Below are 20,287 nucleotides of genomic sequence, written 5' to 3'. Positions count from 1 at the left end.
AATGCCCGGGCCGATTTTTTGTCCCAGTCCAGCCTTGGTTTCCTCTATACAGATTTCTGAAAAACTAGCTCCAAGAGTTTGTACAGAAAGATGGCAGATGTTGTGACGCTTCATCTGCCCCTTCATTGCTGTTTTCTCTATTGCTCTCAAACAGCCATTTTCTTCCCATGTTTGGATGGGTGACACAGGGAGACATAATGAAAATAGGTCTCTGCATGAGCGAGTGAGTCACCGTTGTTTTTCTTTATTCGCCTCAAACGACACAAAGTTTCAAAGCCTTCTAATCTAATTCCCAGACGATTCCTCTAAGAAAAAAAAAACACTGCCTCTATACTACACTATGCTACAGATGCAGCAAAAAGTCTAGCAGGATGGAAACAGAAAATCCCCTTGAAGAATAAACATCGCTGTCAGGTGAAAATCTTGTTACTCTAGTTTTGGCTATTTTCATACCTTTAGTCTGAATGAAGGATTAGATGAATGAAGCTAAACATATTTTGTGACCATAAGGATAATGAACCTCCTCGTCATTTACATTACATAATTCAAGCCAGAAGATGATTAATCAATAGCTAATTTTCTTTTACTTCACAGTAATCAGCAGTTTTCAAACCAACTTTAATAGACTCAGTTAAAAACAAACCCAGACTCTTCTTTAACCAGTTATCTGTGATAATGGAACAGACTGAGTTAGCCAATTTGTCAGTCCCTCCACAGTGTTTACCTCTCCATACAATCTAGGACCCATGTCCCACTCATGTCTGACAGCACCTCTGGCTATCAACTCTGCCTTGTAACTGAGGGGCACACTGTCTTGCATGTGCACTCACTCACACCGCTCAAAACTTTCTCTCATTTTCTCCTAATCAATGTTGAAAAACATCCACTAGCGCTCTACAATCACAAAGTGGGGGCAAGTAACCCATCAACATGAGTACCACATGGGGTGCCTGTCGGACTACTTGTCTTCCCTGTGGCTAAGTGTCCAACTATGTCATTCCTGCAGTGCATCAATGCCGCCTCACATCTACACCTTTGTCTTGCAGGCAGGCTTCAAACTATCCTCCAACTCTATACCTTAATAAGGTCATATTGTGAGAAAAAATGGGGAACTTTTTCCTGATGTTGGAGGCACAGTAGCCTGTCTGACTTTATGATGGAAACAGGTACAGAACAATTGTGGTTTTAAATGCCTACACAATCAGATAATCAATATCCCCGATGTGAAACATTTCTGTGTCTTTATTATTGTGATTTTGTTCCAGAGCTCTGTTTCCTTCTCCTTGAGCCATGAAGCCAATATAAATGTTTTAGAGCCATTCAGATAGCTGTTTACTGCTAATGAAAAAAGGTGTTAGATGTGGGAGAGGTGAACAAAGCACTGCTATAACCATTAGTAACCCAGTCTGTCTGTCTAGAGCAAGAAGACTCTTATTTTTAAACATTAAAAAAATTCATTATATTGGTTTAAATACATTGCTGTAATGATTAACGCTACGTTCTCTGTGATGCCCCTCCCCAGTCTGTCTCTATCTAACACAATATCACTCGATTATATTCCACATTTACTAGCCCCAAAGTCCCTTTGGGCTGATGATGGAAAAATATTCATTAGTCATAGTGTTTCCCATAATTCTTAAGAGGTTATAGATAAGTGAAACACATACATACTCAGTGAATGCATACTTGCAAAATAATAAAATAATAATAACAATAACTTGTTCTAATATTGTGAGTCAAACACAAAAAGAAATGTGCTTAATTCCTAATTATAAAAGTGGTTAAAACTGCTGTGGCTGGGCAGGTTGGTCGTAAAATTTGCTCAACATTTTCAACAACATGAAATGTAATTTTTTTTAAATTGGAAATCCAAAATAGTTAATTTTTTTGGAAAATGAGAATACGATCTAATGGACATGAGCATGTCAGTAAATGTGCATTTGTGCAACTGCGTGTCATGCCATGTGTACTGCTATACATTATGAGTATAACTTTACATGACTGTAATGAGGGGAGGGCATGGTAGCTTTGTATGTGCGTGACTCCTGGATAGTATTTGAGGGTCAAGGGATTACAGACATGTCTTGTTAAATTAGACTGCAGTGGCTGACTGCTGTGACTTAGTTAAGGACTCAGCTGTCTCGGTGGAACCTGGGTCTGCCTTTGTGATGAGCTACAGACAAACATGTAGAAACATATCACTGATCCTCCCCTTTGAGAGTTTCATGATACCTTACTCTGCTGTGTATATCGTTTTTTAACCACTTGAAGGCTCCCTTTAGTGCCAACAGATTTTGAAAGCATACTTTTATTCAAACAGACTCTGATACGTGCTTTTTGACTGAACACTAGTAAAAAAAAAATCTAAATTATCTAAACGTTACTTATCATAGATGATCATGTGAAAAGTAACAATATCCCATTATACTTTTTAAAAAAGTTTTCAACAAGCAAAAAACTGTTGCTTTTTGAGACGCTGCTTAATAATAATTCTAGTAAATAAAATAAAATTGAGGCATTTAATTGCCATTTTCTCAGCCATTTCATTTAAATAAAATAAACAAAGAAAAATAAGAATACCAAAATCAAAATTTTGAAAAAAGTAAGTACATCACTTATGTACCCTTCAAATCCATGAAATGGGAATCAGGTGTTCAGGATACTCTGATAATTACAAACTCTTTAGGAAGTGACAGGTTGAAATTGTCTCACTTAAACCTGTGACATAAGATCCGGTCTTCATTTACTTTCCATGTGTGTAGTGTTGTTGTATCAATATGTGAAAAGCTCTCTAAGAGCTCTAAGAAATATTGTAAAAATATTTCCAAAACAATCTGAAATAAATAATTCCACTGTAAGCTAAATTACTTATAAGTAATAATATACTTTAAATGACTACTAATTTGTCTATTAATTGTTCCCCAGAGAATTCAGCCAATCAGCAGATCATTTGATGAGATCTCATCAAAGGATCTGCAGTTAGCTTTGTTATCTGCTGGTGTCTGCTCAACCGGAAGCCACTAAGTAAGATACGAAACCCAAGTTGCTCTCTGATACATCGATCATCTTGCTTGTAAAGTGCTTGTGTGTGAATGGGGGAATGAGACATGTTGTATAAAGCTCAGCTGGAGTAGAAACACTGAATACAAAAAAATTATTTATTTCCCATTTACCATAATTTGTCCTTTGTCAAACTCAGTCAAATCCTCATGCTTGCTGATTTTTTCCTGCTTCTGAACTTTGAGGACAACATTTTCATTTGCTCCCTAATATAGCCCACCCACTAATTCACTTCACCTGTCAGTATGTCACAATGTTATTGTCTGTATATGCAAAGACCAGGCCTTTTGGAATAATGTGCTCAGGAAAAGAGAAATCAAATATTATTCTTTTTGTAATAATATTAATACGCATGTTTGACACAGATCAGAATCAAGTTTTCAGGAGCAAAAAAACCTTATTGTCAGTGAATGAATCACCAAATTGTGTGTTTAGAGGGAATTTGCTGCCTGACTGCAGATTTTACAGTCATTCATCCCACTATGAATTCTGCATTATATTGAAGAGTGCCTAAAGACAATGAAAGGCTGTCTGAAGTTTCACACTAGTAGTATACACATTAGGAGATGCAACAAGGAATGGCTCAAATAAAGAAAAAGGGGTAGTTATGGAATGGCTTAGTCGTAGCTCAGATTTGAATCCTGTTGAAAGATTGGGAGTGAAATAGGAAGCACATAGAAGAAAAACATCAAACATCTTGAAATTAATAGAATTTTATGTTATTTATGCTTAAAATTACTTTAAAAAAGTGCAAAATGGCTTTAGAATTGTAGTTACTTTTTCCACAAGACTATTACATCAACTGACACATTTGTTGAATAAATAATTGCAAACGTACATAAGCATACTTTTGATCCTATTTGATGCACTAAGAGCCAGGTCCTGTTAATCAAATGTATTTGATTAATGCATCATATAAGTATGACCACCTTTACAACAGCACAAGTTTTAGCAGTTTCCTGGTCTTCATTCAGGTGTGTGTTAACACAATGCTACAGTCTTCACAGGAATGGATGTCCTATTAAATTCACCCCAAGGACAGGCCTTGGAATGTTCAGAGAAGCTGACAAAAAATACAAAAATAAAACAAGAGCTGCAGCTCAGACTCTACAGGCCTCAGTTAGCATGTCAAATGTCAAAGTTTATGACAGTACAATTGGAAGGGTTGCCAGGAGAAAGCCTCTTCTCTCTACAAAGAACATGGCAACACAAAACGTAAGACTTCTGGAACAATGTCCTTGAAGAACAAAAAACACCACAGTGGAGATGTTTACCTATAATGCACAGCACCACGTTTGGTGAAAACCAAACACAGCATATCAGCTCAAACATGTCATACCAACTGTCAAGCATAGTAGTGGAGGGGTGACTTGCATTTGTTTTGCTACCTACAGCAGACCTGGGCACCTTGCAGTTATTGAATTGACTATGAACTCCTCTGTGGACCAAAGTATTTTAGAGTCAAATGTGAAACCATCTGTCCAACAGCTAAAACTTGGCTAAAACTGGGTCATGTAACAGGACAATAATCTCAAACACAGCAGCGAATCTACAACAGAATGACCGAAAAACAAAAGAATCAAGGTGTTGCAATGGTGTGGTCAAAATCCATACTTCAACCTGGTTGAAATGCTGTGTCTTAAGATCTTAGGATGAATGCTCACAAACCTTAATGAACTGTAGCAACATTGCAAAGAGGAGTGGGCCAAATTTCCTCTATAACGAAGTGAGAGACCAATAAATTCATGTGGAAAATGATTACTTGAAGTTGCTGATAAAAGCTGCTGATTCCACAAGCTATTAAATCATTGAGTGTACTCGTTTTCACTTATATATATGTATATATATATATATATATATATATATATATATATATATATATATATATATATATATCTATATGTGTGTGTGTGTGTGTGTGTGTGTGTGTGTGTGTGTGTGTCAAAATCTCTCTTATCTTTACTTGTTAAGTAATCTATGTATTGGAGATTATATTGCAATTGTACAATTTTTCTCAGGTTTACTTTGGCAATGTAGTTATGCATCAATATTTTAAGGAACACATGCAGAGGAGTAATCTGTTTTAGAGAACCTAACTGAGTAACACATCCAATAACCTCACAAACAATTTAGCAAGTACTTATTCTGTGTCTTGGTAAAGGACACTTTGGCAGTAGAAATGGCTGCTGCTGCTGCTGCTGCTGGAAACATCTGTCAAAGATATTGAATCCATGACCTTTTCAGTGGTGGAACAGTCTCTTAACCCCCTGGAGCATTGTGCCTTCAGTTAATCTACAATAGCAAAAGTACTTACTTACATTCAACTTCATCTCCAACTCAGCAGTAGCTTTCAAAAATGTCTTTGTTGACAGCATATAACAACTAAAATAGAAGTAATTAAATATCAAGGTGTATTCTAGTTTCCAGCATTTTTCAAATACTTCAGATTGTGTACTGAATATACTGTTTTTCCTACATGAAAGTCTAGTTTGTGGGATATTAAACATCTGGCTATTTTTTACTTTAAATTGTTTGCGTGCTACACAGTGCATCATACACGCTAATGGAAGTCCTAGTTTTTGTGTAAAAAGGCTCTGATGATCATTCTAGGAAAAAGTTTTGCTTTGCATCTGACTGTTCCACTGATTCACACATATTAGCACTAACACTCACACATTAACAGTTGCTCACAGTCAGGGGAAAAAATATGCTTTCACATGCTTTCTACACACATTAGCAACATGAGCTTGGAAGACAAAGTGAGCTTGTTAGGACATGATTGAGGACTCTGCAGAAAGCCAGTCACTCACATACTGTTACGTCTCAATATTTAGACGGAGGGGAGCTCGCTGAACCCCTGTACCCCTGCTTCAAAAACAGTAGTAATTTGAGAAAGTGGTAGAAAGCAAGGATAATGGGTCAAGAAGTGGTGAAGTATTATCCCACAGGAAAAGTCTTTTTGGTTTCCTAAAATCTCTTCTCCATCCCTCAAGGTTTTGAAAAGATTATACAGAGAATAAATAAGTACAATCTAATAGATACATTTAAGGATCAACAATATGTGATCCTAAATGAGATAATACAAGAGTCAGTCTGTCTCAAAGCATGTTTTTTCGCTAAAAATGTAGATAATTTTTAAACACACACACGCAAAAAAAAGAAAGAAAGACAAAAACATTGATACATGCAGGTGTTAGTGCATAGGTTCCTGCAGAAAACGAGTATTATTGGGTAGTCCATTGAATCACCTAAACATCACAACATGAATTTGGCATAGTTATAGAAATAAATAAAATGACTGTCTTTTAAATGGAGATCATTTTCACACCCTCCTAGTCCCTTGATTAACTTATCATTTAAATATAACTCTATCTATATACACAGTATCAATGAATAATAAAAGGAAAAAGCATAAATCAAACAAAGTGTACTATAGAGCTCTGAGTTGCCCTATGAAGTGTCTTTTAAATCACAGTAAATGTAAAATCTTGGTAAAAATAAAGTGAAAAATAGTCTGAAGACAGAAAAGAATGCCACAAATGGAGATCATTTGTGTTTTAGTTCAAAGGAGCACAGGAGGGTGTGATCAATCCTCACAAATTTGAAGGGAGTTTAGAGCGGACAGACTGAGGTTCTAGATCAGATGAAAAGGCAGCAGAGTCCCTCCGTAAAGACAAGGCTGGTGAGGCCCCGGAGGAATAAGTCTGGTGAGGGTGCCCCGGAGACATCTGGATTGGAGGAGTCATGTGCCCTGGCACTGAGCTACAGGGTTTGGGTACAAGAGTAGGAGAGGAAAATGGAGAAGGGTAATACCCAGTTTCTATTGAAGAGCAAGGAGTTTGGTGGCTTAAGACCTGGGCCACCTCCTGGGGCAGGGATGAATGGGAGCTAGATAAAAGCTTTAGGTCCTCAGAAAAACGTCCCAGAGGGGAATCTCTTCCTGTACTTTGTGGCTGGCTTGGAAGCTGTGAAGGAAAACAAGTTTGAGGCATGAGCAAAGAACTGTGGGATCCTGTGACACTAGAAGGGTCACTGTAGTGGAAAGTCCTGCCTGCCACAGGGCTTTGAACAGTGGGACTGGGTGCGACTGGAGTAAGGCAGGGTGAGGCGTTTGCTGAACCATACTGGGCCAGAGAAGCCAATGCAGACCTTTCCAGTGACATCTGGTGAGGTAAGCAGCCAGACTGGAGGCCTGCCAGGCTAGAATGGCTGAGGGAAGATGGGGAGCCCTCAGCAGGCTGCTGACTGTGCTGTCCTCTACCAGAGGATGGGGAACCTTGTGGAGGGGACTGGAAAAGGTTTAATCCACTGGTAGTCCTGCCTCCTCCAGCAAACTGCTGCAGAGGAGCCACCTGAGGAGGCTTGGCAGGTGGTTGGTTTTGGGGAAGCTGACCAGATAGAGAATTATTAGATATAGGGCTCTGACAGCGAGAGGAACTAATAAGCCCAGAAGTAATTCCTCCAAGAGAACAAGCTGTAGATCCTGCTATATGGCTTCCAATTGTGCCACTTACTGCTCTGCCTATATGTCCTCCAGTCACTCCTCCAACTGTCCCACTTGAACCTCCACCTAAATGGCTAGTTGTTGATCCACCAGAAGTCCTCCCCATTGATCCGCCAGAATTTCCTTGTGTTGAATCACAAGAAAATCCTCCAAATGTTCCCCCTGAGGCTCCACCATAAACCAGTCCCACTGATCCATCAGAAGCCCGTCCCAGGGATCCTCCAGTGGTAGTCACTGCCAGTGATTCTCCAGAAGTTCCACTGACTGACCCCCCGGAAGCTATTACCAGTGATCCTCTGGAAGTCCCCCCAATTGATCTCTTTGCCGTATCAGTTATGGGCCCACATGTATTGGGTACCACCAATCCACCTGATAACCTGCTACAAACAGTTTCCACTGCTCCCTCAGATACTCCTACCTTGGTTTCCCCTGAGATCCCTCCTACTGATCCACCATTAGCTCCTCCCAACCCAGAGTGCCCACCAGAAGTCACTTCTAACAACCCAGTTGTATAGTCCTCTCCCGCCCAGGAAGTGTCCCCACCAGTGGCCCCTTCCACAAAACCTCCAACTGCTCCACCTAAAGTCCATCCCGTAGCACCACCACAAGCTCCAGCTAAACTTCCACTTAGTCCTGACCCTGTGCTTCCACCTATAGATCCTTGGTGAAAGAGGTTTGAGAGAGGTGGTGTACCAGAGCGGAAGGATTTTTGATTTTGTGGTTGAGGGTGCAGCTGGGCCGTACTAGATGAAGGTGAACCAGAAGATGAAAACTGACCAAACGGGAACACGGAGGTTGCTCCTCCACTGGACACAGGCCCAGACCTGCAAGGTCCGCGTTGTATTCCGCTACCTGAAGCATGCTGGCTTGAACTAGTTGCCCCTGAACCTGATGTAATTTGCTGGGCCCGGAAAGACGCCAGCAATGGCATGTCTATCCCAGTTTGCAGCTTAGAAGGTGTGCTAGAAGGAGAGTCCCCAGCAGAGCCAGGTGATGTGGATGAAGGAACAAATGTGTGAAACTTTTTAAGTCGGCTAGGAGGGTCCTTCAGGGAACCGAGGACAGAAACTGGAGGTCTGAAGAGCGTTGATGGGAGGTGGGGATGGTGTGTCAGGGCTATGGCTACAGAGGTGGTGGCAGCTGCTGCCTGGAGAGGTGCTTGGATGAGTGGGGCCCAGATGACAGGGGTAGGTGAGGGCGGTGTCTGTGGTGGAGCGTTCTGCATGAGGTGGGCACAGTGGGCCATGTCCCTGTCATGCTGCACAATCTGCTGGATGATCTCATTCTCCTGGTAGTTGAGTACACCAGAGCTGAGGTCGTGTTGCACCTTGTGCTGCAGGATGGAGTTTTTCTTGCCTTTAAGAGCGCATGTCCATGCACACACAAAGACAGACACACAGAAAACAAGAGTGAAAAGTAAGAGAAGAAAGAATATTCCAAAAACCCTTTCTAAAAGAAGAAGCTAGCATAATAACAGGTATGAACGAAAAGGATAAACATTAGATTAGCTTTTAGTGTGATTCCATAAGTAAAAAGGGGAAATCGTAAAACAACCATTGTGTCATAATATTTTGGTGAACAATATTTTGGTGACATGCTTGATACAAAATAAACACTGTAAAAAAGAAAAAAGAAAAAAAGACAATAAACCTGGAGGTATCCCTCTCAGAGGGAGTGTGTAATTGATTCGTTTTTGTTTTTCAGTTTGTTAGCATTCTTGTCCATAGTTTTCAAGATATCATTTTCAAATTTTGTGTGACGGTAGATACCAATAGCAGCTCGAACTGAGTTAACTGTGATGAAAATCAGGTCAAAGTCAAGGTCACACCAAATGTGAAAATTAATAAAAACTTAAAAAAAATTTTTTAATGGATTCCCTTAAAACTTCACAATAACATACTAGGCCTTGGGGGACATGAGTGCCTAGGTTGGCTAAGCATTTGACCTTGACCTTCATTGTTAGAGCCAAGGTCAAAGTTGACCTTGAAACTTTTTCTCCAGAAACCATACCAGGTTATATATCATACAATCCTGATCAAAATTTTAAGACCACTTGAAAAATGGCAAAACATCATATTTTGCATGTTTCAGCCTGTTTCAGTTTAAGCGCTGTTTTCAATAAATTGCATGTTTAAAAAAACGTTTTGTCTCACATTTCTTCTTGTTGCATGTTGAAGCTCTACTTGGAACCTTGTTAAGATCCAAACACGCAAAATATGATTTTTTTTGCCATTTTTCAAGTGGTCTTTTGATCGGAACTGTATGAAAGAGCATGAGGAGAACACATATTTTATTTTTTTTAAATATTATGTCCTAAGGCATCACAATGATGCCATAACAGGCTAACTATATAGCCTTTATTAAAGTCCTTGTCCTTCGGAGGGAGTTGTGCTCTCTGAGTGCTCTTGTTCTAAAATGCAACATCTATGCAACAAAAAAATTTATGTGGAAAAAATATTAATACTAAATCTGAAATTCCATTTTAGAATAACAATTATCCTGTGTTCATTTGTTCATTTAACTATTGCTTACTAAAGCTTTTTGTGCTCCGTCACGTTTTCACTCTGGTAATGTATGTACTTTGAAGTACCTGTGAGGTGTGCACAAGGTCAAAGAAATAAGGTGAGCGTCATTATGGCAGGCATATCAACTGCTAAACTACCCTCTTAACAAAATGTGCACAGTCTGGATGCTAGAGTCCATTAGTCATTGTTCAGTGGCTGCGCTAGCAGTGATGGGGTTAATTCACATGACTGCCATTTTCAATTTGGTGTTAACAAAAGGCTGTGAAATCTGATGATACTGCAAACGCTATAAGCCCCAGATCAATCTGTCCAATTTTCTGTTATGACTGGTGTCAGATTACTTGAGCTTTTTCTGTGACGTATTGGAACTATTTTAGCCAGCCTGACCTTGCACCTCTTGACCTTTTATCACCTGCACACTTCAAATCAGATTGTGCCAAGTAATTAGAGAGTAATTAATTTGCAGATTTCACCTGTTTCAGTTACTTTATTAGGAAACATGGTGTACATAGGCATCAAGCCCAGGAGAAGGGATGGACACAAGAGACCATTTCACAGAAACATTCCTATCAGCCCACCACATCTTTTTCAAAGCAGCCATTTTCTACAAAGAGACCCCCTAAAGCATTTTCGCTATCTACCATTCTAAACATAGCTGAGGATAAAACAGCATGCAGCGAAGGCTGAGTGATGATACAGGCATGCGTTTCATTGTGAATTTTTCATCTGCCTAGGCTGAGCCTGGGAACAGTGATGGATATGGAGAGAATATCAATTGTATGAGTAAGAGAAGTCACACAGGGATTTTAAAACCGGAGCTCTATCTGCATGTTTATATGCAGATGACTTTGATAGTAATTTCAGTCACTGAGTATCACTGAGAACAGTTTTAAACCCCCTAAGTTTTGTCTAAGAGCTCCAGTTCTGGTTTGAAAGTGTTTGCTCTCTTGATGGAAAATGCTATCAAAACTCACTAAATGAAAATATGTAGTACTGGTTTGCACTTTGGCTTAAATGGATGAGACTGGATGTGATTTTCTCACCAATACGGTCCAGCCGGTCCAGAGCAACAGTCTCAAAGGCCCTTCTCATCATAGGATATTCCTCCAGTACCTCATTGAAGTTGTCAACAGACAATGAGTACAAGCGGCAGTACGTGTCAGCTCGGACGCTGGCTGTCCTTCTGCCCCGTGTTAGCAAACAAATCTCTGTAAGAAAACACAACAGATAAGACATGAGTGTTTTCTGGTGTTTAAAGCTGGAGGTCACCTGCAATATAACCAGAATTTTTAAAAAATGTATACCCGTGGAAGTAGTACTTTTTACTAAAGGCTAAACTAGGAACGGTGCCAGATGTTTAATTATTATCAAATTACAAACACAATTTCAACTAAATAAAACCTTTCTGAAGAGATTCTGATCCAGCGTATTTCACAGCTCTCTCCACCACCATCATCAAAATGAGTCAATGTATGTTCAAGTTTAAATATATTTATAGATTTTATCTTTTTTTTTTACAAGCCATCCTCTCTACATAAAATACACGTATTTAAAAAAGTAAACAAAAAGGTATTCTTAGTTTTTAAAAAAAAAAAAAAACAGTATATAAGTATATAATTTCATGACTTTCATGTTTTTTACCTGATAATACAGCATGTAAACTGTAACATATAATTTAACAGAAAATATTTTCCTGTTTTAGCAAAAATCATTTTGTGCAGCAGTGCAATACTTATTTTTTTCACGTCTGCCAGCCCTTATCTGCCAGAAGTACTCAGGAAAACGAATGCTTCATTTACTACTGTACAGTTCTAATTCACAGTCCCGTGTGTGGGTACAACTATGTCTCTGCTGCATGCAGGTCCTGTTTATTTAAGTGGAATATTGCTGTGGAAGAGTTTGAATTTGCAAATAATCATATATGTGCATCTGGGCTGCACAAACGCATGTTAATATAGCGTGCTATATGTGTGTTTGATCATGACAGTAAGGCAATATATGAAGACAAGATACACTATGTGCATATAAATATGCTTATATAAAAATGATGTATACATAAGTAAAATATAGTATATTCTATAACTTTATATTACATTAACTTTGACTTGTGTACATATATATTAATAATAGTCATTTATACCATGGGATTAATAGTTTATTAATATCCTGTCTGTTTAACATTTATATCATCACATCAAGCTGTCATCTCCCTTCCTGTGGTCTGTATCGCACTGCCTGTTTCTTATAAACCCAGGATCCAGCTCATTCTGACACTTATCCTCTCAATAATGCCACACTATACACTTTCTTTATATGAGATCAAATTGTTTAAAAAATCCCACTAGAATAGTTTGACTCTCAAATGTAAAATCTCACTTTTCATGTGCTTTTATTTTATCTATTAATGTGTTAGATTTTCTTTTTGCACATATCAAAAGCCTCTTTCATCAACATGGAGACATGACAGAGAAAAGAAAACAAACAAAAAAACATGTAAATTTCTCTGTTGTGCAAGTTTTCATATGTGGCTCCATTGAAAGTGAGCTGTGTGTGGGCGCATGATGTAAAATGGATGCTGTCAATGATCCAGGGCTTGTTAGAGGCTAGACACAATCAAAGCTAATCACATCAGTTTCTTTCATCCTGTTAAAATTAGTGCTCATATCAAAATATCAACAAAGCTATAATATGTATATTATATATATATATATATAATATCTAATATTTCTACCAATCACATGAGGACAGACCAAGATAAACCAAATTAGAAAATAAACAAATGTAATGTCGTTATTCATTTAAACTTATCTGCGCTAGGCTCTTTAGGCTACTGTCTGCTGCTGTCTTATAGTTGCATTAGTTTCATCTTCCTGCATCTGCTCACCTTCATGCATTGCTTATGGAGCAGTAAAGACACAGGTAAAGTCAGATAGTGTTAACCATGTTACATTATTGTTATTACATTATCATAAGTGCAATATATATATATATATATATATATATATATATATATATATATATATATTTATTTATTTGTTTATTTTAAAGTTACTTGAGGAAGGTTGGGGTGCAGTAGCATGGAGCAAGGGTAGCATGTTGGCTGTTTACCATGATTACACAAACATTATGCAGGAGTAGTAGTAATGGATAGTATATATTAATTTTAAATAACATGAATAACTGAAACTTAAACAGAATGTTAAACTACAGCTTGTTAGGGAGCTCATTCTCTGGACAATACTTTCTTTAAACCCATTTTCTTTAACATATTTTAATAATAATAATCGATTGGATTTATACAGCGCTTTTCAAGGCACCCAAAGCGCTTTACAATGCCACTATTCAACTTAAAAGAAATGCAGCTGTGAAGTGTAAAAGTGAGATCATTGGTCATGGTATTTGAATGCAATCTATAATGTGATATCTAGAATCCCCTATATCAGTATACTTTCCTAAATGTTGCCTGTTCAAACAAGGGCAGTAGAATTTTATCACAATTTTAAAAAGAAAAGATATTTTATGAAAGTATGACCTCGTGTAGCCTTGAAGAACAGGTCAGAAGATCAACATAATTTAGCTTAGAATGCCTATATATTATTCCCTTTATGCTTATATATTGTCAATACAAAAATGGCAGTAAGAAACAGGGTGTTAGATCACCATAGCATTAACACTTTGAACTTCAGTTCATTTTATTGACCATGACCTTGGTGTACATAAGAGCCTAATGTTCTTTGGGGGAGATTTTATTTTCCTTTACCCTGCCCAACCCTTTTATACTGCATACTGCAGATACAAAAACATTATTCTTATCACGATCTGCAAAAGGAACTCATTAACCTAAAATGAAAGTCTTCATGGTGTAGCAGTTGTCAGTGACAGATATTGGTAAGCACATATAGACTATATATAAGACATATAGCACTATAGAGAGAAAAATGTAGCCACTGTGACATTATCCATTTGTTAGCGAAATAAAGAAATAAAAAATATATGAGTGAACAGAGCAATTTTGGCTTTTATATGACAAAAACAAACAAAAAAACAACGTAAGATGACAATGAGTTTCACAAACTACTGCGCAGAGACTGCCCTGGCTTCCATTAGGCTAAACAAGCCCTTGTATTCTTCTGGTCACTGAGTGTGAAGTGGCTATGATTGTGTGCAGTGGTTTGAAAATTGAGACAAGGGAACTGATGAAGAGAGAATGCATGATTTGGCAGCGAAGCAAGTAAGAAATACACTGTGTACTAGGGCTGCTCGATTATGGCAAAAATGATAATCACGATTATTTTCACTGAAATTGAGATCTCGATTATTTGACGATATTTATTTAACCCTTTAAGACCTACTATAGAACCAAGTCCGCCAGAGCTTATATTATATTTTTACATGTTGTAGTGCCATTTGTGGGAGCATTTCAATTTGCTATGCAACTGTTATAGCCCATATTTAATAATATGTATGCATTAAGTCCATAGTAACTACATTAATTGCAAAAAAGTGCAATAAACTACAAAAAAAAAAAAATTGAAAATGGTTTTGTTTTGTTTTTTTTACATATATTACTACTTGGAGTAATTTAAGAGGTTTATCCTTCAAAACTTTAAATACAAAAAAAGTTGCAAAAAATAGTTTACAACAACAGGAAATTTATTTTGAGTGTCTTCATAGTTTTATTTTGGAGATACACCAATTTTTATATACTGCAGGAAAAGCGAAAAAAAACAATCCTATGATGCAAATTTGCAAAGAAAACAGCATGTGCATCAAAATAAACTATTTCCAGCAGTGCAATTCGAGTTCTAAGCATCCCAGCAACTATTCAGAAAAGTCAAACATGACCAGTATAGGTTTTTAAGGCCTACAAGTAAAAAAAACTACAATTTCCGCGAAATGACGTCACTTCCGGTTTCGGCCAGCAAATGGCGGACATGTGACAGTTCGTCTGACGTCTGTTTCGCTGTGGGAAGTGTTACGAACAGCTGATCGGATCGGCAAAGCGTGTTTCTGGAATATTATGTTTTTGTTGCTGCAAGCTCTTTTTATGCAGTTTTTGCAAAGCTTTATGTGGAAGGAAACCGTGACCGAGGACAAGCTGATGGCATCAGATGTAAGTACAACTCCTCCGGTTTAATATGCAAAACAAATTATTGCGCTAGCTTACACGGTTCCGGTTCTACAGGGATTTAAAAATAGTTACACAAAACGGAGCGTGCTGCTCTGATCGGCTTTAAAGGGTTAACAATGACTTTAAAAAATAATATAAAATAGTGTGCAACACCACTGAAGTTTTTTTTACCTCTCTTTTCAACCAACAGCAGTCAGTCTCCTCTCCAAATAACTTCTGCTTAGCTTTCCGAGCTTCCCTCGGGTCCTCTTAATCAGCGGTCTCCAACCTTTTTTGCGCCACGGACGGTTTATGCCCGACAATATTTTCACGGACCGGCCTTTAAGGTGTCGCGGATAAATGAGGGAGGGGCTAATAATCGGCTCAGTCATTTTTAATGATCGTTGAAAGCCCAGATCGTAATCGTGATTAAAATTCGATTAATTGAGCAGCCCTACTGTGTACTATATATGAAACGTAAAAATAACCTCATATGCAGTGTTTTACTGTTTGTGTGTGAGAGCCTGAATGGACAATACCTAAGTTAGCAAGAGAGGTGAGTGGATGTGAACGACTGAGTAAAACAACAGTCTATATACAAATTTGCAATGCTTGTTTGCAGATGTGTTGCGAGTGTGTGCTGGCAGGGTAGCCCTGGCTATAGCTGTGCTGGGGAAGGGGGGTCCATTTCTCACAGCACTGCTCCAGTAATCCCCTTTGGAGAGGAGTGTCACAGCTCTGTATTAAATCCTCTTGTTCTGTGGGTTTCTGCAGGAAGTCAGGTATTGAGGCACAGTTAGCTATCAGGCCTGTAACTGAGTTTGCCGAAAGAAAGGGAAGCCAAACACAGGTTCATCTGAACTCCAAGTGTTATAAAAATAACTCAATAAATATATACATGTAATAGCCACAAAATTAGTATGCTAAAAGCATATACGGTACCTTGATGGTCAGTATTAAATATTTATATGTTAGAAGCGTCTTGGGCCACTGAGGAGCTGTTTTTTGAGATATGACTTTATCAAAGTCATGGACTAATATATATCTGTGTCAACAGTGTCACTGTGGACAAACGTCTCCGGGTGTATTCCAACCAGAAACCCTGGATGACTAAAGAGGTCCAGGTCCTGCTGAAGCAACGTGACGCCGCTTTTAGATCCGGTGATGGTATGCAGTACAGGGCAGCCAGATCTCAGTTGAAAAGAGGCATCAGAGAGGCCAAGGCAGCGTACAAGAGAAGGATCGAAGACCACTTCACCACCAACAACTCACGACAGGTATGGCAGGGAGTTCAGCACTTAACCAACTACAAACCTGGCAATACCACGTTGACTGAGGGTAACGCGGAGCTTGCAGAGGAGCTGAACCACTTCTTCGCACGCTTTGAGGTGAAGGGACCAGAGGCAGCAGCAGCAAAAACATCGGACAGCAGCAGCCCAAGCCTCATAGTGCAGGAATATGAGGTGAGGCGCACACTGAGGGCAGTGAACCCCAGGAAGGCCACCGGACCAGATGGGGTAACCGCAAAGGTCCTAAAAGAGTGTGCAGACCAGCTGGCTGGGGTCTTCACTAAGATCTTCAACACTTCACTGTCCCAGTCCTGCATCCCGCCGTGCCTAAAGTCAGCCACAATTGTCCCACTGCCAAAGCGTACTAACATTAGCAGCCTCAACGACTACCGACCAGTTGCTCTAACACCTGTTATAATGAAGTGCTTTGAGAAACTGGTCCGACGTCACATCATGTCCTGCCTGCCACCCACACTCGACCCGCTCCAGTTTGCATACAAAGCTAACAGATCAACTGAAGATGCCATTGCTACAACGCTCCACACCACCATCTCTCACCTGGAAGTGCAGGGCCGTTACGCCAGGCTGCTCTTTGTTGACTTTAGCTCTGCTTTCAATACGATACTCCCGGACAGACTAATAGTTAAACTGCTGGAAATTGGACTTCCTTCCACCACCTGCCGCTGGATCAGAGACTTCTCTCAGACCGTGTACAGAGAGTTAGAGTGGGGCCTCATCTTTCCTCAGCCCTCAGCCTCAACACCGGCTCTCCACAAGGCTGTGTACTGAGTCCCCTACTGTACACTCTGTACACACATGACTGTGTTAGTTCCCACCCAGACAACACAGTCATCAAGTTTGCAGATGATACCACTGTGGTGGGGCTCATCTCAGGGGGAGATGAGACTGCATACAGAGCTGAAGTTCAGAGGCTGTCAGATTGGTGTGCAGACAACAACCTGGACCTCAATACCACCAAAACAAAAGAACTGGTAGTTGACTTCAGAAGGAGGAAGTCCGAGCTGCAGCCTGTCAGCATCAACGGGGAGTGCGTGGAAAGGGTCTCCAGTTTCAAGTTTCTGGGTGTGCACATAGACACAGACCTCCAATGGAGCTCTAACACCTCTGCGGTCTTAAAGAAGGCCCAACAGCGTCTCCACTTTCTGAGAATCCTCAGAAAAATGGACCTGAAGAAGGAGCTGCTGACCGTCTTCTACCGCTGCTCCATTGAAAGTGTGCTGACATATTGCATCGGTGTGTGGTTCTCCAGCTGCACCACAGCACACAGAAAGGCACTCCAGAGGGTCATCAACATGGCCCAAAAAATCATTGGACATCCTCTTCCCTCCCTGAAGGACCTATACAGCACTCGCTGTCTCAAGAGGGCACGCAGCATCCTACGGGACTGCACACACCCAGGACACCGGGTGTTTAAGCTGCTGCCGTCTGGCCGGAGGTTCAGGCTGCTGAGGTCCCGAACAAATAGACTCAAGGACAGCTTTTACAACAGGGCAATAGCCCTGATCAATGTAAATAGCTGACCTGACTGGATACCTCCCTGGACTTTTTAGGGGGAGGTAACAATGTTTAAAACGATAACAATAATATTTATATTTATAACAAGGTGCAATAATAATTAATGTGCAATAATAACAGTGTGCAATACACATACACTTATTCTTCTTTTTTATACTAAGTTAATATACTGTGTTGTGTTGTTTGTTACGTTGTGATGTGTCATATCGTGTCGTGTTGTGTTATATGTAGTGCCGACGTAGGACAGTTTTTCCAATTTCATTGTACTACTGTACTATGTATGACTGTGCAATGACAATAAAGAGTTATCTTATCTTATCTTATCTTATCTAATTGTGATCTATTGTTAATGGTGGTAGCAACTTGATTGCAAAAGAACTCCACGAAGAGCAAAAGAATAGCCAACATAGCCTAACAGTTCGGCCATATGACTTCTCTGTGATGACAAGTCAGAAATTTCACATTAAATACAAACTTGAATAATTCTGCATTATAGTATTGCTGTATTTATGTTTTGTTCTCTATGCATATATTTTGTATTCATTTTATATAATTTGAATGCTTTGGGTCTCTATTGGAGCCTACTCTAAAATGTAAAACACAAACTATGCTACACTGATGAGCACTTCTGCACTCCATTTCAAATTGAGGCTGCTTTTGTTGATGGTTCATAAGTTACATTCAATTTATTTATGAATGTTCTATTCCCATTGCTTACTCACATCTCTGACTCATCGCAGTGCTCCCCAAATCCTGCATGAAAGCATAGAACAAGCTTAGATGGTGTCGCTCTGCCTGTGTTCTCTGAGGGGTGTGTGTTTTCTCCTCAAACTGACTTCTGCTTCTACAATTACCCTTTACTGTTTGGTCTTTACTAACACTGAGACAGTTCTTTATCGGTTCAATTTCTGGGCTTTGTTATTCATAATGAACAAAGCTATAATATTATCAACATACAAAACAGCTGACTGGTTGTGATCAATATATGACATGGTGATAGTATTCTTTTGTCATTCTTGTTTCCAGTACTGTATTTGGGCATGCCAGTGCTGAAGACACAACATTTTACCATTACCATGATACACTCCTTTTTCACACTTAACTGACAATGCATTCATTAAAAAAGAATGAGCCTAATTAAAATTGGATGTTTCTCTGCTAAAAGAGGATGAAGACATCACCCAGTGGAAGCCCATGTGTGTTCACCAAGGTCAGGATACATATAGCCTTCTGTTGGATGATGCAGCCCATGTGTCCCAGGCTCTTAGTACAGGAACGATGGCTCCCCTGAGCCCCTCCACCAGCTCTCAAAGAGGCAAAGAGGAGAGTAAATTGTGTGTGTGGGAAAAATAATAAGAAAGGAAGAATCTAGAATCCAGCTGTCTTTTGACATTTTACAGGACAGCTGTTGTATAAAAATGTTGGCAAAACTAGAAAGGGAATATATTTTTTCTCTAAAGACAAGTCTTGTTTTTGGAATCATTAATGATGTTTTTAATATACCCGGCATGCTTGTCATAATGATTGCTACACAACTAGAGAAAAAAAACACCAACCTGGACAACATATGTCCCTGTGATTTCCAACAAATATCCAACCCCTTTTATCTTGACTCCTGCAGCTCCCTGTCTGTCTATGTGCATGTTTTTTTTTCTTTCTTGGGCATAGCTGCTCCTTTCAGCTGCTGACACGCATGCTCATTGTTATTTTATAAACTTCTGTATTATATCAAACCAAACTTTCCTGCTGGTCTTTGCCAGAATGTTCTGTAACCCACAGGTGTACGGTCAGGTTGGTACATTAGACTGTGCCTTGTGTACCAGCCAGCCTTCTTTGCTCCCAGTCACCTATTTGCCAGGCTTCACCACCTCCAGCCACATTTCTCATTAAGTTCCACTCCATTCTGCTCACTGCTCACTTCATCACCAAAATGCCAAGCTGCCTGGTCACTCCCTGCTGCCAATGCAAGCTCCCTTCTCCTCCTGCTCACCTATTGGCTCATTAACTTCCTGCAGCTTCTCCTCCCACTCTGCATGCCTCTGATTTTAGAGCTCTCTGATCTTTAGAGCTCTTCAATCTTCCCTACTTTTGCTGGCTGCGTATTAAAATTCTTAAAATGTTGTCTAAGTTAGCCCTCTAATGCTGACACTTTTAAAAGTATTTAATTTTTTATTTATTAACTAAAGGAATTCTATGATTATGCTTTTTGTTCTCACAAATGCTTTCAAAACACTGGACCACAGTGTCCTTATCCTTTGTCTGA

General features: G+C 39.4%; 1 protein-coding gene across 1 annotated transcript in view; it reads right to left on the bottom strand.

The window, feature by feature from the left end:
* Positions 1 to 4,987: 4,987 nt before the first annotated feature.
* hcn4 (hyperpolarization activated cyclic nucleotide-gated potassium channel 4) overlaps positions 4,988 to 20,287 on the bottom strand; it is a 74,218-nt gene continuing 58,918 nt past the window's right edge. Inside the window, exons 7-8 of the mRNA XM_080884890.1 lie at positions 11,133 to 11,297; positions 4,988 to 8,920 (exon numbers count right to left, since the gene is read on the bottom strand). Coding sequence (XP_080741016.1) covers positions 6,654 to 8,920; positions 11,133 to 11,297 — 2,432 coding nt within the window. The 3' untranslated portion in view covers positions 4,988 to 6,653. The remainder of the gene's footprint in view (positions 8,921 to 11,132; positions 11,298 to 20,287) is intronic.

The sequence above is a fragment of the Rhamphochromis sp. 'chilingali' genome, assembly GCF_963969265.1.
Source record: "Rhamphochromis sp. 'chilingali' genome assembly, chromosome: 6".
Taxonomy (NCBI): Eukaryota; Metazoa; Chordata; class Actinopteri; order Cichliformes; family Cichlidae; genus Rhamphochromis; species Rhamphochromis sp. 'chilingali'.
This window is presented reverse-complemented; position numbering and strand designations above follow the sequence as displayed.